The 26,814-nt window shown below is 44.9% G+C and overlaps 2 protein-coding genes across 3 annotated transcripts in view; one reads left to right on the top strand and one right to left on the bottom strand.

Annotated features, from left to right (window-relative positions):
• Positions 1-683: 683 nt before the first annotated feature.
• Positions 684-25,426, bottom strand: LOC132765716 (zinc finger protein RFP-like). The gene is made up of 8 exons (XM_067465394.1): positions 25,253-25,426; positions 20,555-20,989; positions 10,563-10,658; positions 10,033-10,263; positions 7,280-7,302; positions 5,947-6,065; positions 3,694-3,726; positions 684-1,920 (listed from the first exon to the last, which is right to left on the bottom strand). The coding sequence occupies exons 2-8, from the start codon at positions 20,957-20,959 to the stop codon at positions 1,400-1,402; spliced, it is 1,428 nt and encodes a 475-aa protein (XP_067321495.1). The 5' UTR covers positions 20,960-20,989; positions 25,253-25,426; the 3' UTR covers positions 684-1,399.
• A 41-nt stretch (positions 25,427-25,467) lies between these two features.
• Positions 25,468-26,814, top strand: part of LOC132765915 (zinc finger protein ZFP2-like) — a 40,360-nt gene continuing 39,013 nt past the window's right edge. For both annotated transcript variants that reach the window (XM_060760212.2, XM_060760209.2), the window contains exon 1: positions 25,468-25,569. The gene's annotated coding sequence lies outside the window, so the exon portion shown is untranslated. The remainder of the gene's footprint in view (positions 25,570-26,814) is intronic.

Here is a 26,814-nt window from a genome sequence, read left to right as displayed (position 1 = left end):
GGTTTCCATGTCTTACAAAGATCCATGCTTGGCAGACAGCATAAGTCAATCAATCCACCTTTTCCCCCTTTTGTCCTAATCTCTGAACCCTTTAGGTTTAGGACATCTGGCCATCCATTGTCCCATATCTGGGAATACCATGGAAATTATATCCCCAGGAATAAACTCACCAACGCCCATTGTCCCAAGGCTTAAACGCCACTCCATTCTCAAATCCTCCCGCTTTCAGAGTGGGAGAACACACCAGACAGCAGGCAGCATCAAGTTTAACCAATGCCAGTTTATTCTACACTATGCACCAATTACAAACCGTAAATGAATGTACTTTAGAACCAATGGGATTGCAGATTGCAATTACAGCATGTGACCAATCTCTATAAAATGACTGGGAGGCACATCAGATGTGGGATTACGCTGTGTCCCCCAGCACCCACTTTGGCCATTGCTGAATAAATCCATTTCTGATCCTGTCTTCAGTGGATCAATCAGAGCTCAGGCAAATAGGGAGACCCGACATTTCAGACAAACAGGACCACTGCATCCATCTTCCACGCATGAAACAAGTGATAGCCAAACATTACCAAGACAAGTATTTTACTATATACAGAGTGAATCTGCTCTGGGGTAGAAAAAGGTGGGATATAAATATAGTAAATAAATAAAAATAAAGAAATACTCAAACGTCACCAAAACAAGTATTTTATTATATACAGAGTAAATACGCCAGCTGTCCAAGATGCGTTCAGAAAACAAAGAGGCACAAGGGATCATATTGAAACATATGTTGGATATGAAAAGTATTTCAGAGGAAAATCAAATCTGTGATTTATCATTTACAGCAAAGCCTTTGATTATGCAGATCATGAAAAACAATGGATGGTTCATAAAGAAATGGGTGCACCATGACATTTGATTTTCCTAATGTGTAACTTCTGCTCAGGACAAGGGGCCACGAAGAGGACAGAAAAAAAACCAAATTGTTTCCAGTTGGCAAGGGGATGAAGCAAGGCTGCACTTTATGGTCCCCTTTATTTAACTTCACAGCCAAGTCCTGGGAAATGCCAAGAAAGGGAGGGGCAAATGGACTTACAACTGAATTCCAATAAATGGAATTATTGACGAATAATTGATTTGGGTCTTTTCTTCCCTCTTTGTTGTTATTGTTGTAGCTGGGCTTTGCAAATGGGAGGAAGAAGTCCACGGCTGTGCTGAGCACTGGCATGAGGAGTGGCTTCATCATTCAAATTCCAGCCTCCCAGTCCGGTTCTCACAAAGATGTAAAGAGAGAGCAGAGAGGTTCTAGAAAGTTAGCAAAACGAAACCACAGCTCCATATCTCTGGAGATAAAGCTCCTCTTGTGTCTCAGCTGGTTTCAATCTTTGGACATTGCTCTCCATCTTTAGGGAGAGAGTGCCAGTTGGGTTTTTCCATCCACATAAAAGACCGGGAGGAGGGTCTTTCCTGAGAAAGAGGCTGGAGGGTATTCGAAGATCAGGGCTGCTGAGTCTGCATTGTAAAAGGCCACCCGACCCCCTTCATAGTTCAGAGTCACTCGGACTCTCTTGGGCTCCTCTCTCAGAGTCAGAGATGGGGATTCGTTGTTGTTGTCGGAGAAACTGTATCCATCCCCCCATTTTCCCACTTCCCAGATTCCAGCGTCAGGACCAAAGTGGTCCGAGTTCTTTCTCTGCACAGACTTTCTGGCAACTCCCACAGTCCATGCCTCCTCACTCTCCACAAGGACTTCCCAAAAATGCCTGCCTCCTGTGAATCCCTCCTGGCCCAGCACATAAGTATAGTAATTGAATCTCTCAGGATTATCAGGAAGATTTTTCTTTTTCTCTCTATACGTCACACGTCTGCGATCTTCAGAGAGTATGAGCTGAGGATGGGCTGTGTCCGGATCCAGAGTCACATGTGCTGTTGATGACAGAAACAGATCAGGGGTGAAGTGAGAAAGAAAGAAAGAAAGAAAGAAAGAAAGAAAGAAAGAAAGAACTGATGGAAGATCAGTTTCCATCTCTGATTCTAAAAACATATTTCCTCATCCTCCCAAATCTAGATTGGTTCTACATTACGCTACTTATGAGCAACAATTAAGCATGGGAAGCTCGGGCTATGACTCTGGTGACCAGGGTTGGATTCCCCCTCTGTCATGGAAACCCCTGAGTAAACTTGTGCCTATCACCCACTCTCAGCCCCAGAAAACCCTATGATAGGATAGTCTTGGTTTGCCAAAAGTCAGAAAGAATATGAAGGCAGACTAATCATCCAGTTTTATGCCAATATTAAAGTCCCACATATTTTATATGGGGCCACGGTAGCGCAATGGGTTAAGTCACTAGCTGCAAGAAAAACTGTCAATTGGAGGGTTGGCAGTTCAAAGCCATGAGTCAGGGTGAGCTCCCAACTATCAGTCCTAGCTTCTGCCAACATAGCATTTCGAAAGCAAGCGATGCGAGTAGATCAATAGGTACTGCCTTGGCGGGAAGATAAAAGGATGCCTCATGCAGATATGCAAAACATGCTGGCAATGTCACCTCACTACCTTTGAGGATGCTTGCCATAGATGCAGGTGAAACGTTAGGAGAGAATGCCTCTAGAAATGGCCATATAGCCCAAAAAAACCATATAACAACCCATGCTGACAATAGATTGGAGAATGTACGGATAACAGGCTCCTTGGCATGGAAAAATGGAACGAGAGCACCTCACCATGGCCGGAAGTTGAGTGTTGCCTCCAGACACCGGAGATGAAAAAAGGGAAGACCTTTACTTCTGTCTCTCTATGTCAATGTCATAAGCCATTTCCTCCTAACCTCTGCTACATAACATCGCTCTCAGTAGTTTGGGGGAAGAAACTGCATTCATTCTCCCATGTAAATGTACCATGAGAGAAAGAGAAAAGGTTTTTGTTTGTTTGACTTTGTGGTATCTTGCATGGATAAGGCTGGGTAAAAAGGCAAATAAATGGAGATAAATCACACCTAAATGCTCCCGAGGAGCCAGGATTACCAAAGCAAGGCTATTCTATTTTAATCTAGAATGTAGTACTGGTTTGAGAGTTGAACTAAAGCTCAGGGAAACCAGTGTTCAAATTCCCTCCTTTTTTCAGTGGAAACCGACTGGGTAACATTTATTTATTTATTTACAGTATTTATATTCCACCCTTCTCACTCCGCAGGGGACTCAGGGCGGATCACAAAGCACATATACATGGCAAACATTCAATGCCATAGACACACACCATATATAGACAGACACACAGAGGCTATTTAATTTTCCAGCTTCATGAGGTTATGTTTTTTTTTAATTCTGGCCACTGGGGGAGCTGTTGCTTCACCGTCCATTTGTGACACCAATGAAGTACTTCCTCATTCTTTTGCACGCTGCTGGAGAGTTTTATGGTGTCGTAAATTAGTTAAATTATCCTCCCCGCATAAGCGGTACCTAAATTTCCTACTTGACAGATGCAACTGTCTTTCGAGCTGCAAAGGTTGACAGCAAACTAGACAAATGGTCGGGAGCTTACTCCGACCCGGGCTGTCTTCAAATGCATGACATTTCAGTCACTAGTGATTTTAATGCAGCTGACTCCCAACTAGCCGTGCCACAACCCAGTCCTTTGACATTGGCCACGTTCCACTCTCTCAGCCTCAATTCAATGCTCTATGAACCAATCAGTTTGTTTACCTTTTTTCTGCTGAAGTCCAGATTTCAGAGATGCTGGGGAGAGAAAGGAAAGCGTGAGGCTACATACAACATAGTGACTTTCAGAAACGCAGGGGAGACAACGCAGGAGGACTGAGATCCTGCACCCAAGAGACTTATTGTGGCTTCACCCGCGGAGTTACATCTCATTGATTAAAATGTTCTCTCTAGGATCATAGAATCATAGAATCAAAGAGTTGGAAGAGACCTCATGGGCCATCCAGTCCAACCCCCTGCCAGGAAGCAGGAATATTGCATTCAAATCACCCCTGACAGATGGCCATCCAGCCCCTGTTTAAAAGCTTCCAAAGAAGGAGCCTCCACCACACTCTGGGGCAGAGAGTTCCACTGCTGAACGGCTCTCACAGTCAGGAAGTTCTTCCTCATGTTCAGATGGAATCTCCTCTCTTGTAGTTTGAAGCCATTGTTCCACGACCTATTTTATTTATTTATTTATTTATTTATTTATTTATTTATTTATTTATTTATTTGGTGCATTATTAACCGCCATTCTCAGCCCTGGGGCGACTCATGGCGGTGTACAGCATATAAAAGGCAATTTACAAAAAAGGCAATTACAAACAACATATTAGCAATACAACAATTATAACGTTACACTAAAAATCCGCTTCGTCTCATAGTAGAATCACAGCCAATCTCATATTCCTTGTTCCATTCCAGTCGTCTTTACCACATTGTTATAGCACTTAATTAAATGCCCTCTCGAACAGCCATGTCTTGAGGCTTTTTCGGAAGGACATAAGGGAGGGCGCCTGTCTGATGTCTGCAGGGAGAGTGTTCCACAGCCGGGGGGCCACCACCGAGAAGGCCCTCTCTCTCGTCCCCGCCAGACGTGCCTGTGAGGCAGGCGGGATCGAGAGAAGGGCCTCCCCGGACGATCTCAAGGTCCTCTAGGCCAAGATGCGGTCCGAAAGGTATTTTGGGCCGGAACCATTTAGGGCTTTGTAGGCCAAAACCAGCACCTTAAATTGGGCCCGGTAGCAAATCGGCAGCCAGTGGAGCTGGGACAACAAGGGACCTAGTCTCCAGGGAAGCAAAGAACAAGCTTGCTCCCTCCTCCCTGTGGCTCCAAGTTCTCCACTGTGACTCAGTGGGAAGATTCTCCAAGAAGTTGGCTGTAGAGTCATGCTGGGGGACTAGAGATCCCTACAGAGAACACCTCTCGAAGAATCTCTAGGTCCTCCAAGTGCAACTTCTTTCAGATTTTCAACTTCTCACTGGGCAACCTTGGTCCCTTCTACACTGCCATAGTAAATCCTGATTACGTGCTTTGAACTGAATTATATGGCAGTGTAGACGCATATAATCCATTTCAAAGGAGATAATATGAATCTGGATTATATGTCAGTGTAGAAGGGGCCCCAGACATTTCTCGAGAGGTATTCTCTCAAGTTTTTTTAATACACATTTCCAGGAGATCCCACATCCTTCATCCCTGCGGATGGGGAGGGCTGGTTGTCAAATGTTCATATTCCCCTTTGAATTAAGATCATGAAATATTATAGATTGCTGATAAAGAAATTGGTGCCCCACAACATTTGATTTCCCTAATGTGTAACTTGTATTCAACTAGTCCTCACACTGGCAGATTATATGAACCAAAGTAAGGCTGATCATGACCCTTTACATCAAACTAAGGCCCGGGGGCCGGATGCGGCCCTCCAAGGTCATTTACCCGGCCCTCGCTCAGGGTCAACCTAAGTCTGAAACGACTTGAAAGCACACAACAATAACAACAATCCTATCTCATCAGCCAAAAGCAGGCCCACACTTCCCACTGAAATACTATTAAGTTTAATTTGTTAAAATTGTTCTTCATTTTAATTAGTGTATTGCTTTAAATTGTTTTTTGCACTACAAATAAGATATGTGCAGTGTGCATAGGAATTCATTCATGTGTTTTTCAAATTATAATCCGGCCCTCCAACAGTTTGAGGGGATGAGACCTGGCCCTCTGTTTAAAAAGTTTGAGGACCCCTGATTTACATTATCATTGTGTTTTGCTTCCCAATTGATATGTTATTCCACACTTGAAAGAAAATAGAAAAGGAAAAAAAATCAACAGAGCACATTGATACAATTTTGTTTCACATTTGGAAAGAAACAGTTGTTTCCATTTGCTGTTTTGTCACACCAACTTTCCATACCCGTTGGGACCTTTTCTCTCCCCTTTCAGACTAAAACTAAGAAATCCTTGCAGACATTCTCCCTTACCTCTAAATTTCTTCATGGCACCCTCCTGAAAGGGATTGATATCACAGACGTCCCAGATCTTCCATTTCAGATCAGGAGGAAAGGCTGCAGAAGACTCAAATTTCTCCTTATTCTTATATCTGGAGGAGAAAGAACAATATCAGAGGATGCACAAACAGAATGAATGCAGTTTGACACCACTTTAAGTCCTCCATGGCTAAATGCTATGCAATCATGGGAACTGTAGTTCTATGAGGCCTTCTCTGCCAAAGAGTTCTGGTGCCTAGAGCCATGGCAGGTCATGAAAATTTTAAACTGTGAACTTTAAATTGTATTGCATTTGATTTCTTGGAGCCCCCGGTGGCGCAGTGGGTTAAACCCCTGTGCCGGCAGGACTGAAGACCGACAGGTCACAGGTTCAAATCCGGGGAGAGGCTGATGAGCTCCCTCTATCAGCTCCAGCTCCTGATGCAGGGACATGAGAGAAGCCTCCCACAAAGATGATAAAAACATCAAAAATCATCCGGGCATCCTCTGGGCAACGTCCTTGCAGACAGCAAATTCTCTCACACCAGAAGTGACTTGCAGTTTCTCAAGTCACTCCTGACATGACAAAAAAAAATTGATTCCTTGCACTGTGAACTTCAATATATGTGTTTTGTGATGGTGCGTTGTAATGTACACATTTTATGCTATGTATTTATAGTATTTGCTTTGGTTGGATTGTGTCCTGCCTTGAGTCATGAAGAGAGGTGGATAACAAATTAAAGTCGTTGTGGTTGCTGTTGTTGTTGCTGTTGTTGTCAAACTGCACTAATTCTAGAGTGTCCTCAAACTTTTTAAACAGAGGGCCAGGTCACAGTCCGTCAAACTGTTAGATGGCCAGATTATAATTTGGAAAACAAAATGAATGAATTCCTACGCACACTGCACATATCTTATTTGTAGTGCAAAAGACACGTAAAAACAACACAATAATTAAAACGAAGAACGATTTTAACAAATATAATCTTATTACTATTTCAATGGGAAGTGTGGGCCTGCTTTTGGCTGATGAGATAAGATTGTTGTTGTTGTTGTGTGCTTTCAAGTCGTTTCAGACTTTGGTTGACCCTGAGATAGGGCCAGGTAAATAACCTTGGAGGACCGTATCCGGCCCTTAGTTTGAGGACCCCCTAGTGTAGATGCTCCACAGAATCATAGAGTTGAAGGGTTCTTGTTTGCCATCAAGTCCAATTCTGCCTGTGAACACCAGCCCAACACAGACTCCTGCAATGCACTGCTGCTTTTGAGAGTAATGTATATCATGTGGGAATTTGAGCTTTAGTTGGAGGAGGAGAGGAAATGAACTTACCCTTGTAAGAAGCTTCTGATATCCTGTAAATGAAGGGAAGAAAGAACTTAGCAGAGGCATTTGCATGGAGACCGCTCTCAAAAACAGGGTATCCAACTTACAGAAATCATTGAAGCAAACCCAGGAGGGTGAAGCAGAACTTCCTCCACAAACTAAGGAGGAGATGGGTAGAGCTATGTCACCACTGGCACTATTTTGCAAACAGCATTTTGGCTGAGCCACCAAAACACTGGTCAAGTGCAAGCCCTAGTATAATAGGAATCTGGATCTCTTCAGTCCAACCAGATGAAATGCAAGAACGCACAATCAAAGCATTCCCACCAGACGGCCATCTATCTTCTATTTCAAAACCTCCAGAGAAGGAGACTCCACCACATTCTGAGTTGTAGAAACATAATGGTAACATATGGGAGCTGGCAGTTTGATTATGCGAAGTTTTGCAACAGTGAAGAAGTTAGGAAAAAAAGAAAAGAGAGAAAGAGCCAGGTCTGTTTTGTTAATTAAAGAAATGTATGATTTCATATAGCTATATTTATATATTTGAAGGTGTTTCTTGGGGCAAGTGGGTTAAGGGAATTTTATCTTTTTATCTGTCTTTCACTTGAGGCTGAGAAAGTGAGGCTCAGGAGGTGAGGGAAAGGTTAGTAGTAACAGCCAAATCTTGGCTCCATGGGTTTCCACAGAATCACAAAACGAATGTTGCTGAGATGAAGGCATTAGGGCTTCATAGAATCAAAGAGTTGGAAGAGACTTCGTGGGCCATCCAGTCCAACCCCTGCCAAGAAGCAGGAAAATTACATTCAAAGCACCCCCGACAGATGGCCATCCAGCCTGTGTTTAAAAACCTCCAAAGAAGGAACCTCCACCACACTCTGGGGCAGAGAGTTCCACTGCTGAACGGCTCTCACAGTCAGGAAGTTCTTCCTCATGTTTAGGTGGAATCCCCTTTCTTGTATTTTGAAGCCATTGCTTCACGTCTTAGTCTCCAGGGCAGCAGAAAACAAGTTTGCTCCCTCCTCCCAGGGACTTCCCTCCATATCTTTATACATGGCCATCATGTCTAGCCTTCTCTTCTGCAGGCTAAACATGCCCAGCTTTTTAATCATTTCCAAATCAGCCAGGGCTCTGCCTATGCAATAATCTACAACACAGCTGTGTTTCAAAAAGTTTATGGAAGACAAGTGTTAAAACGACCCACAGAAGAGCAAAAACAGAAGGGTTTGGGCATCTGCAAACAAACTGTAAAACAATACTCTAAAGAAGGTGAAAGTTTCATAAAAGGAATAATTATTGATCACGATACATGCATTCATAGAAATCTGAAAGTAACCGGCAGAGTATGGAATGAAAACATCCTGGGTCACCAACCAATAAAAAAAAAATCAAAAGCAAACCATCTGCTGGAAAATTGATGTTTACAGTTTTCTGAGATTCTCAATAGCCAGTGCTGGAATATTATCAGGAAGGTTCAATAATGTATAGGGCTCACTACACCAAAGTGCTGAGGCCTAACATTCAGACAAAATGCAGAGGGCTGCTATCTGAGTGCGTTGAGTTGATGCAGGTCAATGCATATCTATACACTGCTGTCAACACTCTGCAAAAAAAATTTTTGAAGTGTGAAACATCCTCCCTGTTGTCCTGATCTTGTCCACTGGACTAGCAGCTATTTGGACCCCTGAAAGAAGCCCTACGAGGACAAAGATTGATGTCTGATGTGGAGGCGTAGACAGTGAAGACAGTGGTCCATTCGTTTTGAGTGCCCCATGCAGCTATGCAGACATGCTGACAACACAATCGGAGATGTCTACAGACACAGGCTCCTCGGTATGGAAAAATGGAACAAGAGGACCTCCCCATGGCTGAAGTTGAGCATCAGCTCCAGACGCTGGAAATGGAAAAAAGGGGAAGGCCTTTACCTTTGTCTGTGTTGTATGTCGTCATTAATTGTGTGAAAAGAAAAAAAAACATTGAATGTTTGCCTCATATGTGTATTGTAATCCTTTCTGTGTACCTCTGGGGAGATAAAGCAGAATATAAATAAAGCATATTATTATTGTATTGTCAAAGGCTATCATGGCCGGAATCACTGGGTTGTTGTAGGTTTTTTCGGGCTATATGGCCATGGTCTAGAGGCATTCTCTCCTGACGTTTCGCCTGCATCTATTGCAGGCCATTGTATGCTAATCAAGGAGGTCAGTTGAAACATTCACACCTAGCTCCAGCAGAAATAGTCCTTTGTCTCATCCTGATCATTCCACAGATATATAAACCCTTTTTCCTAGTTCCAACAGACCTCACTACCTCTGAGGATGCTTGCCATAGATGCAGGCGAAACGTCAGGAGAGAATGCCTCTAGACCATGGCCATATAGCCCGAAAAAACCTACAACATATTATTATTATTATTATTATTATTATTATTATTATTATTATTTCAATAAGGGAATACAAAAGCTTGTTGACAGTTGGACAAACAGGAGATGGTGTCAAAAACGATGTATTTGTCTTTTCTGAAAGTTGATTAAAATAAATTCTAGAGCCAGACTGTGTACAATTTTTGATGTGTTTGTGTGATTGATCAATCTGATCTTAGAGATGGAACCTAAGTCAGTCTCAAATTCATTTATGTTTCTTTTTTGCCTCATAAACACAGCACAAAAGTAATGTCATACGACAGTTTATATACACAGAACCATGAGAAAACTGAAGTGTCGCTGTCTCAGCCACCCATGGGGACAATATGGGCCTTACCTGGAGGAGTTCACTTGCCGGCTGCTGATGCTTCTCCTCCATCTCTTGGATGAGTTTCGAGAGAGAGGAGAGTTCTTCAGAGAGTCTGGCCAGATGTTCCTCCTCTTTTACTGAAATCTCCTTTTCTATCTCTTCTATTTTTGCCAGGAGATTCCTCTCTTGTTCTTCTAAAAACTGATGCATGCATTTGAATGTAGCTACAGTCTTCTCCTTCTCTCTTTTGGTTTTCTCCTAGAATAAAGGAAAAGAGAAACAGGAGTGAGAGGCAGAAAGAAGGATTTTGGAGTGAATTATCTGGGTTCCTTTGAAGTGGGGCTTACATCTCTTCACATAGAAAATGTCAATATCTAGTGCTGAAAGTGGTTTGTAAAGACCTGCAAGAGCCTGCCACTGGAATGGATTTGGGTCAATATTTTCTGTGGGCTATCAGATCTCTTATAATGAGAGATTTGACAAAATGAATTCAGTTTATTCAGACTCACATTTAAGGCTGCAATATATTCCCATTTCCCTGTAGCAATGCCACTTACGAGCAATTCTTGGCTTTCCCGTGTTGCATCTGCTTTGCAGGCCAGAATTTTCTCTCTCTCCTTCTTCAGAGTCTCCAGAGAATCCCAAATCTGATCCTGAGGAGAAAAGCAAAGGCCTTGCTCACTTTTGTTGTTTAGAATGATTTCAAATATCATGCCATCAACCATACCACATTTACTGAATTTTATGGGAGCTTTGGAGAATGTTGACCTCTATTGGCAGCTCTCTTTTTTTTTAACACTGCTTCCACAATTTTCTTTACTCATAAAAAGGCTCTCCAAATGAAAAAAGTATCTGAAAATCCCAGGTTTTATTCCTGTACTAATCAATATTATTTTGGAGATCCACGTGATGCGTGCTGTTGTAGGAGGCAAGCAAACTATTGCATCCCTACTGCATGATGTTCATCCTGCTGTTGTCTTGCCTCCTTCCTCTCTATGATTATCCTATCTGTAGTTATTGTCAGTGAAAGCCAACCTATAGTTCATAATCCCACAAGGCTTCTGTGAGAGGAAGCCACAGGGAGGAGGGAGCAAGCTTGTTTTCTGCTTCCCTGGAGACTAGGATGCGAAACAATGGCTTTAAACTACAAGAAAGGAGATTCCATCTGAACATTAGGAAAAACTTCCTGACTGTGAGAGCCGTTTAGCAGTAGAACTCTCTGCCCCGGGGTGTGGTGGAGGCTCCTTCTTTGGAAGCTTTTAAACAAAGGCTGGATGGCCATCTCTCAGGGGTGATTTGAATGCAATATTCCTGCTTCTTGGCAGGGGGTTGGACTGGATGGCCCAGGAGGTCTCTTCCAACTATTTGATTCTATGATTCTATGATTCTGTCACTTACCTTGATGCAAATGTCCCCTCATCTTCTGTGTCAGAATGATGACAGTAAGATCAAATCAGAAGCTGGGATTCTCTTCCCCTTCACTCTTTCCACTCTCCCTCGCTAATCCAAACTATCTGTTTATTTAATTTATATTTCACCATTATATTTTCCTGTGTTATTTTTCAAAGTATAAATAATGAAATAAAATTGCTCTAAAATACAAATAAATTGCTCAAATTGCACTAAAAAATCAGCTGAAGTATGGATAACAGGGTATACAAAGTGCGTTCATGGGACCCTGAATTGCTGAATTGGCAGAACTAAGCAAATGAAGAGAAGTGTGATATTAAGCTCCTCAATTCAGTAGGGCTCTGCTGTCAGTGAGAACTCAACTGCAATGGAATAGCAGGTTTGTGCAAGTAAAACAAATATTGTGGTGTTGTATGTTTTCCGGGCTCCATGGCTGTGTTCTAGCAGCATTTTCTTCTGCGTTTTGCCTGAATCTGTGGCTTGCATTTTCAGAAAATGCCAGCCATGTATGATTTATTTATTTAATTTTAAAATTATTATATCATACATAGAAACATAGAAACATACAATCTTCAAAATTCAGCAGTCAAAATACCAGTATTTTTCCCAATCTCACCACCACCACATCCCCACCCCCTCCGCCCAGGAACAGTTTACTACTCTTGCTATACTTATTACAATTGTCCGATCATGAGGATAGTCTTATTTAACTTCTTATATTTATCTTTTCCCTTTATTCTGGAAATGAGACCCTTCCATTTTGCCTCCCAGGTCCTTTTTATTTGGCCCATCCTATAATAACTTTTCCTTTCACTAATATAATCTTGGAGTAGGTAGTCAGCGAGATATTTATATCAAGTTTTTATATCCCATTTCTTGTGGTCCTTCCAGCCTAGGGCAACTGAGGCTTTAATTGCATCCATCATGTGTTTTATTATTTCCTCCCGTTCTTTAAATTCCCCTTTGCATTCCATTTTCTGAGTGAAAAATGATGCAGGCAAAACATCAGGATAAAATGCTGCTAGAACACAGCCTTATAGCCTGGAAACCACACAATGCCCTAGTGATTCTGGCCACGAAAGCCTTTGACAAAACCCAATATTTTCTACATCAAAGAGTTTGCATTCCTACTTCCCAGGTCAGATTAATTTAATCTATTTTTTTCTAAAATGAAATGAATCTCTGCCTGCTTGGTTGTATTTTCCCAGAACCAGCGAAGAGGGCCATTGTACACAACAACCACTATTACATCCTGGACATACATTTGGACAGACACCAAGCAAGGAAAAGAGAAATGTTTGCACTGAAACAAGACTATTTTTAGGTTCTGAGTCTAATCATGCTAAAGCATTTGTTGCTTTGAGCATAATGCATCACTAATACTAAATAAGGCTAAAAGGAAATTGGTGACAATAAATTTCTGAAACAGAGTTCCCTAGAATCATAGAATCAAAGAGTTGGAAGAGACCTCATGGGTCATCCAGTCCAACCCCCTGCCAAGAAGCAGGAATATTGCATTCAAATCACCCCTGACAGATGGCCATCCAGCCTCTGTTTAAAAGCTTCCAAAGAAGGAGCCTCCACCACACTCCGGGGCAGAGAGTCCCACTGCTGAACGGCTCTCACAGCCAGGAAGTTCTTCCTCGTGTTCAGATGGAATCTGAACATGTAAGATATCAGGCCTGGACCCATTTATCCCGTTGTGTGGGCCATCTCCTTGTGGGATAAAAGAATCCCATTTCTCCAGCTTTACTGGTCTTAGCTCCAAGCAAGATGAAAGGCCTCCAGGCAAATCTCCAGTTCACCTACTAGAAGGCAAGCTTGTTGTTACAATCTGCAGGCTGTCCAGAATTCTATTTCAGTTCATTGAAATAGTTGAATAGTAGGTTCCAGGCCAAGAAAGGCAGCTAGAGGCTTCTTGTTGTTGTTCATTCGTTCAGTCGCTTCCAACTCTTCGTGACCTCCTGGACCAGACCACGCCAGAGCTCCCCATCAGCCATGGCCACCCCCAGCTCCTTCAGAGTCAAGCGAGTCACTTCAAGGATGCCATCTATCCATCTTGCCTTTGGTCGGCCTCAATTCCCTTTTTCCTTCCATTTTCCCCAGCATCGTTGTCTTCTCATTATGTGGCCAAAGCACTTCATCTTTGCCTCTCACATCTTTCCCTCCAATGAGCAGCCACGCATTATTTCCTGGAAGATGGACTGGTTGGATCTTCTCGTGATCCAAGGCACACTCAGAATTTTCCTCCAGCACCACAGTTCAAAAGGGTCACTCTTCCTTTGCTCAGCCTTCCTTGTGGTCCAACTCTCACATTACTATGATTTGAATGCAATATTCCTGCTTCTTGGCAGGGGGTTGGACTGGATGGCCCATGAGGTCTCTTCCAATTCTTTGATTCTATGATTCTATGTGGAATACTATTCCTTTGACTATGCAATCGAGATTGGCCATTGCTCTCCTCCCAAGAAGGAAACATCTTGTGATTTCCTGGCTGCAATCTGCATTTGTAGTAATTTTGCTCCTAGAAATACAACGTCTGTCACGGCCTCCACATTTTCTCCCTCTGTTTCCCATTTGTCAATCATTCTTGTTGCCATAATCTTGGTTTTTTATGTTTAATTGGAACCCAGCTTTTGCACTTTCTTCTTTCACCTTGATTAGAAGGCTCTTCAGCTCCTCCTTGCTTTCAGCCATCAAAGTGGTATCATCTGCATACCTAAGGTTGTTAATGTTTCTTCCAGCAATTTTAACACCAGCCTTGCATTCGTCAAGCCCTGCACATCACATGATGTGTTCTGCATACAAATTGAATAGGTTGGATGAGATTATACAGCCCTGCCGTACACCTTTCCCAATCTTGAACCAGTCTGTTGTTCCATGGTCAGGTCTGACTGTTGCTACTTGGATCGTTATACAGATTCCTCAGGAGACAGACAAGGTGACCTGGTATCCACATACCACCAAGAACTTGCCACAATTTATTATGACACACACAGTAAAAGGCTTAACCACTGCATACTCAGTGGTGTCCCACCAAGGTGCAGATAGGCAATGGGATTTTGTCCAACCACACAATGGGCTCAGGCCATAGGGCATAGAAGTGTGTATTTAGCTGTTTCCTTCCCTCTCTACCAGGACTCATTCTTTGCCATGCTTTGCATCCACCTTCTGGCTGGAAGAAATGGTTTGATATATTGTCGAAGGCTTTAATGGCCAGAATCACTGGGTTGTTGTAGGTTTTTCCAGGCTATATGGCCATGTTCTGGAGGCATTTTCTCCTGACGTTTCGCCTGCATCTATGGCAAGCATCCTCAGAGGATGCTTGCCATAGATGCAGGCGAAACGTCAGGAGAAAATGCCTCCAGAACATGGCCATATAGCCCGGAAAAACCTACAACAACCCAATGGTTTGATAGTCCCACCTCATTCTGCCATTCAGGATCACACAATCAAAGCATTCTCCCTGATAGATGGCCATCCAGCCTCTGTTTGGAAAAGACTTCCAACATGTTTAGATGTATTATATTTAATCACGGAACAGCTATTGCCATCAGAAAGTTCTTCCTAATGTTCAAGGGACATTTCTTTATCTGTTGTTCACGTCTCAGGGTACATCTATGCTGTAGAATTAACACACTTTAACACTGCTTTAACAGCCAGGGGATTTTGAATTTGTGGTTTGGTAAGGCGCTGGCACACCTTGGCAAAAAAGCAAAAGACTCTGTACAACTGCAACTACCATGGTTTGTAGCATTCAGTCATGGCAGTGAAAGTGGAATCAAACTGCATTAATTCTATTATTTATTTATTTATTATTATTTATTTATTAGATGCACTTATTGACCGCCATTCTCAGCCCTTACGGGCGACTCATGGCGGTGTACAGTACACATAAAAAGACAGTTACAGAGGCCAGTATCAACAACATATGACTATACAACAAATACAAACTACATAAAAATCCGCTTCGTCTCTTAGTAGAATCATAGCCAGTCTCATTTTCCTTATACCATTCCAGTTCTCATTACCGTAATGTTGTTGCTTAGCACTTAATTAAATGCCCTCTCGAACAGCCAGGTCTTAAGGCTTTTTCGAAAGGACATGAGGGAGGGCGCCTGTCTGATGTGTGCCGGGAGAGTGTTCCACAGCCGGGGGGCCACCACCGAGAAGGCCCTCTCCCTCGTCCCCGCCAGCCGTGCCTGTGATGCAGGCGGGATCGAGAGAAGGGCCTCCCCAGACGATCTCAAGGTCCTCGTGGGCTCATAGGCCAAGATGCGGTCAGAAAGGTATTTTGGGCCGGAACCGTTTAGGGCTTTGTAGGCCAAGACCAGCACCTTGAATTGGGTCCGGTAGCAAATCGGCAGCCAGTGGAGCTGGGACAACAAGGGCGTTGTGTGCTCCCTGCTACCCGCTCCAGTTAGTAACATGGCTGCCGCGCGCTGGACCAGCTGAAGCTTCCGGGCCGTCTTCAAGGGCAGCCCCACGTAGAGAGCGTTGCAGTAATCCAGGCGGGATGTGACAAGAGCGTGTACCACCGTGGCCAAGTCAGACTTCCCGAGATACGGGCGCAGCTGGCGCACGAGCCTAAGCTGTGCAAATGCTCCCCTGGTCACCGCTGAAACCTGGGGATCCAGGCTCAACGATGAGTCCAGGGTCACACCCAAGCTGCGAACCTGCGCCTTCAAGGGGAGTGCGACCCCATCCAGCACAGGCTGTAACCCTATATCCCGTTCGGCCTTGCGACTGACCAGGAGTACCTCTGTCTTGTCTGGATTTAGTTTCAGTTTGTTCGCCCTCATCCAGACCGTTACAGCGGCCAGGCACCGGTTCAGGACCTCGACAGCCTCCTTAGTAGCAGGTGGGAAGGAGTGACAGAGTTGGACATCATCTGCGTACAGATGACACCGCACCCCGAAACTCCGGATGATCTCACCCAGCGGCTTCATGTAGATATTAAACAGCATGGGGGACAGTATGGAACCCTGTGGCACCCCACAAGTCAAAGGTTGTGGTGCGGAACAGGAGTCCCCCAATGACACCTTCTGGGTGCGACCCTCCAGAAATGACCGGAGCCACCGCAAAGCAATGCCTCCAAGACCCATTTCCGCAAGGCGCCCCAGAAGGATACCGTGGTCGACGGTATCGAAGGCCGCTGAGAGGTCCAGGAGCACCAACAGGGACACACTCCCCCTGTCTAGCTCCCGGCGCAGATCATCCACTAAGGCGACCAAGACCGTCTCGGTACCATGCCCCGGTCTGAAACCAGACTGTGCCGGATCCAGATAATCCGTGTCTCTCAAGAATACCTGGAGTTGTGAGGCCACCACGCTTTCCATGACTTTGCCCAAAAAGGGGAGATTGGAAACAGGCCGAAAGTTGTCCAATTTAGTGGGGTCCAGTGATGGCTTCTTCAACAGCGGCTTTATAATAGCCTGTTTTAGGCTCGCTGGAATCTTGCCTTCCCGAAGGGAGGCATTCACCACCACTGTTACCCACTCGGCCAATCCCCCTCTGGCCTCTCTCAGAAGCCAGGATGGGCAGGGGTCTAGGATGGACGTGGTGGGCCTCATTCCTCCAAGTATCTTGTCCACATCCTCGGGTTTCACAAACTGAAAAGAATCCAACAAAATAGGACAAGCAGGTGCTCTCGTTACATCCACAGAGTCTGCATCTAACGCGGCGTCCAGCCCAGAACGGATCAAGGCGACTTTGTCTGCGAAGAACCGAGCAAATGCTTCACAGCGCGCGACCGAATTGTCAGGGCTCCCACCTGCAGAGGCGGGAGTTAAAAGACCTCTGACAATCCGAAACAGCTCCGCCGGACGGTTCTTTGCAGACGCAATAGTGGCCGCAAAGAAAGTTTTCTTTGCGGTCTTTATTGCCGCGGCATATGCCCTAAGAAAGGACACAAACCGTGCTCGGTTTGACTCGCTCGGTTCCGAACGCCACACGCTCTCTAGTTCCCTCTTCCTTCGCTTCATAGCTGCCAGCTCCTCAGTAAACCAAGGGGCTGGTTTAGCTCGGCTACTTGAGAGGGGACGTTCCGGAGCAATCATGTCAATAGCCCTGGTCATCTCCCCATTCCAGAGAGCCACCAAGGCTTCGACATGGTCACCTACCGAGGTGGCGGGAAAATCCCCAAGAGCCGTCAGGAAGCCATTCGGATCCATCAGTCTCCTGGGGCGGACCATCTTAATGGGTCCTCCACCTTTGCAGAGGTTAGGGGGCGCAGTGAGCCTAAATCTGATCAGGAAGTGGTCGGTCCATGGCAACGGAGAGATGGACAACTCCTCCACACCGCCACCCTGTTCCCATCCCTGACAGAAAACCAAATCCAATGTGTGTCCAGCACAGTGGGTGGGGCCAGATATTTGTTGGGACAGCCCCATGGTTGCCATGGCAGACATGAAGTCCTGAGCCGCACCTGTGAGGGTCGTCTCGGCATGGACGTTGAAGTCTCCCAGCACAAGAAGCCGTTGAGACTTCAATGCCAGGCTCGAGACCACCCCCGCTAGCTCAGGTAGGGAGACTGTAGTGCAGCGAGGTGGACGGTACACTACTAGAATCCCTATACTGTCCCGGTCACCCACCCTCAGGTAGACGCTTTCGAAATTTGTGGTCTGCGGGATGGGGCACCTGGTCAGATGGATGGAGTCCCTATAGACCACTGCGACCCCACCTCCCCGCCCTCCGGATCTAGGTTGGTGCTGCACGGAGAAACCCGGAGGACAAAGCTGGGTCAGATTTACTCCTCCAGCTTCATCCAGCCAGGTCTCCGTGATGCACGCCAGATCTGCCCGTTCGTCCAGGATTAAGTCCTGGATCCAGGTCGTTTTTCCGTTGACAGATCTGGCGTTCAACAGCACCACCTTCAGACCGGAGGGTCCGCTCACCTGGTTACACCAATTTACCTTAGGAGACCGATTTGGAATTTTGATTATAGATAAGTGGTCCGAATTTGGCTGAATTTGAGGTCTCCTTTTCCCGCATCTCCTCCTTCCCACCACGACCTCTATGGGGGCCCCTCGGCTAGTGGAACACCTCCCCTCCTCCATGCCGCTATTTCTGGCTAGGGTCTTAATCACACTTTCACCAGCTGTTTGGGATGTTGGCGTTTTATCTTGCCAATTGTGCTGGCCTTCTTCATCCCCCCTCCTCCCCTCATTGTTTCCCACAGGTTCCAGCCCACTACCTCCCCTGCCCCTTCCACCAGATAATAGTGACAGAGACAGTAAGCATAGGAGGGTGGGGGACCACATGGATGGAAATGGACACTTCGGTAGATGAAGGGTACCAGAGGCAAGCGTTAGCCGCGAAATAGGATGGTCCTTGAATACTAGAGTCTTAAAGTGCAAAGTGCAAGGTAAATTCCGCGGCTACCGAGTAATTCTTAAGGTGCAAGGTTTTTAAAGTGCAACAAGATATTAAAGTGCAACAGCCTCAACAGAAAATATTTGGCCCTCTATACTACTAAAGTGCGGCAGGAGGAGTTGGGAGGGGTACAGTGCCACAGTTGGTAAAGTGCAAACAGTTGGCTACGGAACAGGCGCCACTAAGCGCTATATTATGGTCTTATTACCACATTAGCAGCAGAGGTAGGACGGATTATACCGTGCAATGTTCGCAAAATGTACACAGTGGTCAGGAGACTGGCAGTTAGTAAAGTGCTATGATTCAGGTGTAAATAGCTGACGTTTGATGTAAATTGGCGGATGGACCTCCGGAGGTGGTCGACACGGTGGCGGTCAGCTCAGATGGGGGGGGGGGCGCCGCTTGGCCGGTGGTGAGGGCCAGATGGAAAGGCAGTAGGGCCCGGGCAGAATAGGCAAAGGTGGAAAGCCTAGTTGGCCCAGCGGCCGAAGGAGACAAACAAGTCCAGATGGTTAGGCCGCAGGCCGAAGCCACCCGGCAAGGGACCGTCTCTCTTCGGCTCGATTTGGCCAGTTGGCCCGCGGCCCAGCAGCTTGCTCCGGCCCCTGGAGGAATCCTTGCCGGCAACTGGGACAACAAGGGCTTTAGCTATGAATAGCTCAGCAGATGGAAAAGCTGGCGCATTGGTAAGAAGGCCCGATGGAAAGTAGTCCAGGGCAGCCAAGCTGGATGGAAGGATTCAGGACCCCTGTGGCAGGAGCAGCGGCAGTCTGAGACTAGGCCAAGGCAGGTGCAACACAGCTTTATAGTCCCTCCCTCCTTGGAGGATTGCTGAGTCGCACCCAGTTGGAAAGGGCCTGGGGCTTCTCCTACTCACAAGTAGTCCAGGGCAGCCAAGCTGGATGGAAGGATTCAGGACCCCTGTGGCAGTAGCAGCAGCAGTCTGAGACTAGGCCAAGGCAGGTGCAACACAGCTTTATAGTCCCTCCCTCCTTGGAGGATTGCTGAGTCGCACCCAGTTGGAAAGGGCCTGGGGCTTCTCCTACTCAGAAGTAGTCCAGGGCAGCCAAGCTGGATGGAAGGATTCAGGACCCTTGTGGCAGTAGCAGCAGCAGTCTGAGACTAGGTCAAGGCAGGTGCAACACAGCTTTATAGTCATTCCCTCCTTGGAGGATTGCTGAGTCGCACCCAGTTGGAAAGGGCCTGGGGCTTCTCCTACTCAGAAGTAGTCCAGGGCAGCCAAGCTGGATGGAAGGATTCAGGACCCCTGTGGCAGTAGCAGCAGCAGTCTGAGACTAGGCCAAGGCAGGTGCAACACAGCTTTATAGTCCCTCCCTCCTTGGAGGATTGCTGAGTCGCACCCAGTTGGAAAGGGCCTGGGGCTTCTCCTACTCACAAGTAGTCCAGGGCAGCCAAGCTGGATGGAAGGATTCAGGACCCTTGTGGCAGTAGCAGCAGCAGTCTGAGACTAGGCCAAGGCAGGTGCAACACAGCTTTATAGTCCCTCCCTCCTTGGAGGATTGCTGAGTCGCACCCAGTTGGAAAGGGCCTGGGGCTTCTCCTACTCAGAAGTAGTCCAGGGCAGCCAAGCTGGATGGAAGGATTCAGGACCCCTGTGGCAGTAGCAGCAGCAGTCTGAGATGCACCCTTGATCTCTGAAAACCTCAGGGTCTGGGGAAATATGGAACTGCCAGCCACAGACCTGTATTGTGGGGTGGAGATGCACCACAACACCTCGTTAGGAGTCCTATTTTACCCCTCCTACCTTGTACTCCTTTGATGCTTCATCCAGAGGAATCACTTTGTGGTTTTCGTGCTCTTTTGCCTTGTCACACACCAGACAGATGGGGTCTTCGTGGTCCTTGCAGAAGAGCTTCAGGGGCTCCTGGTGCCTCTCACAGACTCTTCCCTTTTCTTCCACCTTCAGGCTCCACAGTTCCTTGACTATTTCCACCAGATTCACCAGCTGCCTATTTGGCCTGGTGTCTCCTTCCTGCACTTTCTCCCTGCATTGTGGACAGGAGGCCTCTTTCTCCTCCCAGCATCGATCCAGGCAGGACTGGCAGAAATTGTGCCCACAGGAGAGGCTCACAGGCTCCTTGAAATACTCCAAGCAGATGGGACAGGCCAGTTCTTCGCAGAGCTTCTTCATAGAGTCTCCAGAGGCCATGCCTGCCAACGCTGCTCCAACTGCTGCCAACTGCAGAAAACAGAGTTAATGGTTTTACTTTAGTTTCTCAGACGAAGACCCCAGTAGCGTAATGAGTTAAACCCTTGCACTGGCAGGATTGATGACCAACAAGTCGGGGCTTCGAATCTGGGGAGAGCACGGATGAGCTCCCTCTGACAGCTCTAGCTCCTCATACGGGGACATGAGAAAAGCCTCCCACAGAGATGGTAAAACATCAAAACATCCGGGGTCCTCTGGGCAACGTCTTTGCATGCGGCCAGTTCTTTCACACCAGAAGGGACTTGCAGTTTCTCAAGTCGCTCCTGACACAAAAAATAAGTTAAGTTTCTCAGAGGTTCTCTTCCAGGAAATAAGCCAATTACTCTGCCTCTGCCCAACCTTTTGTGCGTCAACTCTAACCGCTCCCAAGGCTTCAGGTTTCAGGAACCTGGATATTAAAATGCTTCTTTAGCTACTGGCTTATTTCCAGATACAACCTCAATGAAATCGCTGGTCGCAACCTATAAATCTCTATGCATTTTAGGTCCAGCGTATCTGTAAGATCAAACTGTGCTCCTCCAGATGTTTTGGACTTTGATAATAGGAATGGTTGGTTTGAAATGGCATTACATACTGGTTTTATTTATATTTATTTAATTAGGGTATTTCTATATTGCCTTTCCCCAACAACTCAAGGCGCTTTACAACAATAGGTAAAACGCAACAGTATAAATAACTCATTGAAATAATCCCAAGTCTGTTAGAGGGCCTTATAGTCTTTTAAATTGTTTATTTATGTTTACATTATTGTGCTATTTTGTTTTTATTAATTGATATGTGATTATTGTCTGTGTTATATTATTTATTATATTTATTTGTTTTGTTGTAAGCTGCCCTGAGTCCCTCCGAGGAAAGGGGGAGGGATATAAAGAAAGCTTTTGATGATTATTATTATCTTATGTTTGTTGTACGGCATTGAATATCAGAACCTCAAAATTGAACTGCAAAGGCTCTGACATCAACCAGTACAGGTGGTCCCAGTGGTCATTGGCACACTGGGTGCCGTGCTAAAAGATCTCAGCCGGCATTTGGAAAAAATAAACATTGACAAAATCATGATCAGTCAACTGCAAAAGGCCACCTTACTTGGATCTGCACGCATCATTCAAAAATACATCACACAGTCCTAAACGCTTGGGAAGTGTTCGACTTGTGATTTTGTGATATGAAATCCAGCAAATAGATCTTATTTGCTGTGACATACTGTGTTTTTGTGTCAGTAAAATAATAATAATAATAATAATAATAATAATAATAATAATAATAGGGTTGTCGTAGGTTTTTCGGGCTGTATGGCCATAGTCTGGAAGCATTCCCTCCTAACATTTCACCTGCATCTATGGCAGGCATCCTCAGAGGTTGTGAGGTCGCAACCTCTGAGGATGCCTGCCATCGATGCAGGTGAAACATCAGGAGAGAATGCTACTAGAGCATGGCCATACAGCCCAACAAACCTACAACAACCCAGTGATTCTGGCCATGAAAGCCTTCGACAATATAATAATAATATTATTATAATAATTGAGTACTATATATTACATGTAATATTACTACTAATACTGCTGTTTAGTGGTATATAGTACAATATAGTAACATATAATACTAATATCGAGCCATGCTATTAATATACTATATTGTATATATATATATATATATATATTATCCATTTATTTTTTTTGGTCGTGTCAGGAGCATCTTGTTGTGAGGGAATTGGCCATCTGCAAGGACGCTGTGCAAGGGACGCCCAGATGATTTTTGATGTTTTATCATCCTTGTGGGAGGCTTCTTTCATGTCCCCGCATGAGGAGCTGGAGCTGATAGAGGGAGCTCAACCGCCTCTCCCCGGATTTGAACCTGCGACCTTCAGTCCTGCCAGCACAGGGCTTTATCCCACTGCGCCATAATGTAATAAAATATAGTACTAATAATAATAATTTATAATATTGTAAAATTGAAATTAAATGTAAAGGTAAAGGTTTTCCCTTCTGGGGGTTGGTGCTCATTTCCATTTCTAAGCCGAAGAGCCAGCGTTGTCCGTAGACACCTCCAAGGTCATGTGGGCGGCATGACTGCATGGAGCACCGTTACTTTCCCGCTGGAGCGGTACTTATTGATCTACTCACATTTGCATGTTTTTGAACTGCTAGGTTGGCAGAAGCTGGGGCTGACAGCGGAAGCTCACGCCGCTCCCCGGATTTGAACCTGCGACCTTTCGGTCAAAAAGCTCAGCAGCTCAGCAGTTTAACCCACAGCACCACCGGGGTCACCTATACTAACATATTAACATACATAATACTAGGATCGTGCCATGCTATTAATAACATATTCTAACATATTAAACATATATAATACTAGTATCGTGCCATGCTATTAATATACTATACTGTATATACATATAATATCGCTAATATAATGTAATATTTATTTATTTATTTACATTATTTCTATCCCGCCTGTGAAGTCTCGGCCTAGTTTTTACCTATTTATTTCCCTGGAAGTGGACTGTTCCATTCTGCATAGGAGCCTAGGATCCCCCTAGAGGCAGAGCTCTATTGGTTCAGCCCATATTGGCTCAGAGCCTGGTGGAAGGACCTTTTATTCCATTCTTTTTGGGACATAGCTTGTAGTAGTTAGCCAGAAAGTGTGTGGTCCGGCTTGCAGTCTGAACAGGCAATCCTTAGTACATACATGCCTCAGAGAACATAGGGAATAGTTGTATTTGCCCAAAGAACATAGATAGTACATGCCCCAGAGTTTATAGAGAGTGCTTACCTCATAGAAAATATAGTTTTTGTATATTTACCTCAGAGTTATATCTTATACCTGTTCCTTATTATTCTAATTCTATACAATCAAAAATCAAACTGCACTTTTATACCTTGTTTTGATTCACCTTGATTGTTAAGTAAACTTAATTGGTTAAATTTAGTCTTTTATTTTGGGGGAATTAAAGTAAATACAGGGCATACCGATGGTCACTGGGAAAATAGCTAGACATCGTTTTCTCATCAAACCTTCCCGGTGTGCCAACATACCGCCCATTTCAGCCCGAAGGTGACTCATGTAATACAATATAGTACTAATATAGTACTAATAATATAATATATAGCATTGTAATAATACTAACATATCATCATCATCATTTAATAACTTATTAATCGCCCTCCATCTGAGAATGCTCCAGGCGATTTACAGCTAAATTACAAAAGATAAAATACATACACACAAAAATTAAAAATCAACAGAGATCGAATGCTCTAGTAAAAAGCCATGTCTTAAGTGCGAGAGTAAAAGGCCCTAAGTCACGCATGGCTCTCAAGTAGGGCGGCAAGGAATTCCACAAGGCAGGGGCAGAAATAGAAAAAGCCCTATTAAACATATATTAAACATATTAAACATATATAATACTAATATTGTGCCATGCTATTTATATACTATATTGTATTGTATATACGTATAATATCGATAATATAAGGTAATACAATATAGTACTAATAACAATACAATAGGAGCCCCCGGTGGCGCAGTGGGTTAAAGCATTGAGCTGCTGAGCTTGTTGATCGAAAGGTCGCACGTTCGATTCCGGGGAACGGCGTGAGCTTCCGCTGTCAGCCCTAGCTTCTGCCAACCTAGCAGTTCAAAAACATGCAAATGTGAGTAGATCAATAGGTACCGCTCTGGCGGGAAGGTAACGGCGCCCCATGCAGTCATGCCGGCGACATGACCTTGGAGGTGTCTACAAACAACGCTGGCTCTTCGGCTTAGAAATGGAGATGAGCACCACACCCCAGAGTCAGACATAATCCTTTACCTTAATACTAACATGTGAAATATAATTAGTAGTGATAATATATAATGATATAGTTTTATTGGTATATTTTAAGTTGTAATGTTTTTGGTTGTGAGCCGCTTTGAGTCTCCGTATGGAGAGATAAAGCGGGATATAAATAAGTAAATATAAATAAACTTCATAGTGTTGGGAGGCTGTAATAGCAAGCTTTCATGGGCTGCGACTGCGCATGCGCCGATTCTTGCCTCGGAGCATGCGCAGCTGAGCACAGCCGGTTTGAGGCAATATGGCGGACTGTTTCCCTGCGCTTGGCTTGTAAGCGAGGCGAGTAGTCTTCCCTCCCCAAAGGTTGAGTCTTCCTTCTACCCCTTCCTTCCTCCCCTCCCTTATTTCTTTCTTTCCTTCCCTCCCTTTCCTTCCCCGCTCCAAAACATTTGCCAGACCAGGCTTGGGGAGTCCTCCTCGCCCGCTTTCCGGGCCTGGAGCCAAATGACGGCGGGGAGAAAGGCGAGGGGATGGCACGGGCCGCGACTACTGCGCACGCGCGAAACGCATGGCCTTTGTGCGCATGCTCAGTGGATCACGAGGCCAGGTCCCGGGTATTTTAATCCTTTGCGGAAGAAAGGATAAAGAGGGGGGGGGGGGGGGGGTGAGAGAGAGAGAGAGAGAGAGAGAGGAAAAGAACAGCCTGGAAGGACAAAGCGTGGCTTCCCCCCTCTCCATCTTGTGAGGCTGGATTGGTTGCATTGCAGCAAAAGAGGTATTTATTTCTTTTATTGGAATCAATGAGAGCCAGTTGGGAAATGGGGATGTGCCTTTTAGGGCGAGCCCACGAATTTCATGGAGTTTTCTTAGGCTGAGAATACTCAGAAGTGGCTGTGCCAGCTCTTTCCTTCAGAAATAACAGCGCCTGATATTTTGTGTGGTCTCCCATCCAAGTATCAACCAGGGCTGGCCCTGCTTAGCTTCCAAGATCAGACTGGGAGGGCATTTGGGCTGGCAGAAGTCCATATTTGCATATTTGTAGATACAGGCAGTCCCCAAGTTATGGACAAGATAGGATCTGGGTTGCTGTGAATTTTCTGGGCGGTATTTATTTATATCCCACTTAATCTCCCCATATGGAAACTCAAAGCAGCTCATAATCAAAAACATTATAATAGTACTAATTGTATTTAATATATTTGTATCAAGAGAAATTATTTGCATTAAGGGAAATAGTAATATATACAGTAGAGTTTCATTTATCCAACATAAAGAGGCCGGCGGAATGTTGTTGTTGTTGTTCATTCGTTCAGTCGTCTCCAACTCTTCGTAACCCTTTACGGTTCCGGCCCAGTGTATCTGTCTGAACAGATCTCCCTCTACGTCCCACTCCGGAACCTAAGATCTTCTGGGGAGGCCCTGCTCTCGACCCCGCCTCTATCACAAGTGAGATTGGCAGGGACAAGGAACAGGGCCTTCTCGGTGGTGGCCCCCCACCTGTAGAACTCACTCCACGGGGAAATTAGATCTGCAACATTGCTCCTTTCCTTTAGGAAAAAACTAAAAACATGGATTTGGGACCAGGCATTCGGACAATCGGGCAGATAAAGGAGGAACTTTGATGATGACTAGGAAATGATGAATGGATTGGATCTATGGAACTCTGGAAAACGAAACGCTGGATATGAGAATGGTTTTATATGATGTTTTATATGATGTGTTATGTACTGGTTGTTTGATTATTTTAATTATGATAACTGTTTATAACTGTTTTTAACTACGTTTTTGTATATTATGTGTAAATTGTACAGGCATCGAATTGTGTCTTTTTTGTAAGCCGCCCTGAGTCCCCCTTCGGGGGTTGAGAAGGGCGGGGTAAAAGTACCAGAAATAAATAAATAAATAAATTAGTAGTAATTGTATTTAATATATTTGTATTAAGGGAAATTATTTGTATTAAGGAAATAGTAATATATACAGTAGAGTTTCACTTATCCAACATAAACAGGCCGGTGGAATG

This window comes from Anolis sagrei, chromosome 2 (assembly GCF_037176765.1).
Source record: "Anolis sagrei isolate rAnoSag1 chromosome 2, rAnoSag1.mat, whole genome shotgun sequence".
In the NCBI taxonomy this organism is placed as follows: Eukaryota; Metazoa; Chordata; class Lepidosauria; order Squamata; family Dactyloidae; genus Anolis; species Anolis sagrei.
Note: the sequence above shows the minus strand (reverse complement) of the source record. Positions and strands in the feature narration are given on the sequence as shown.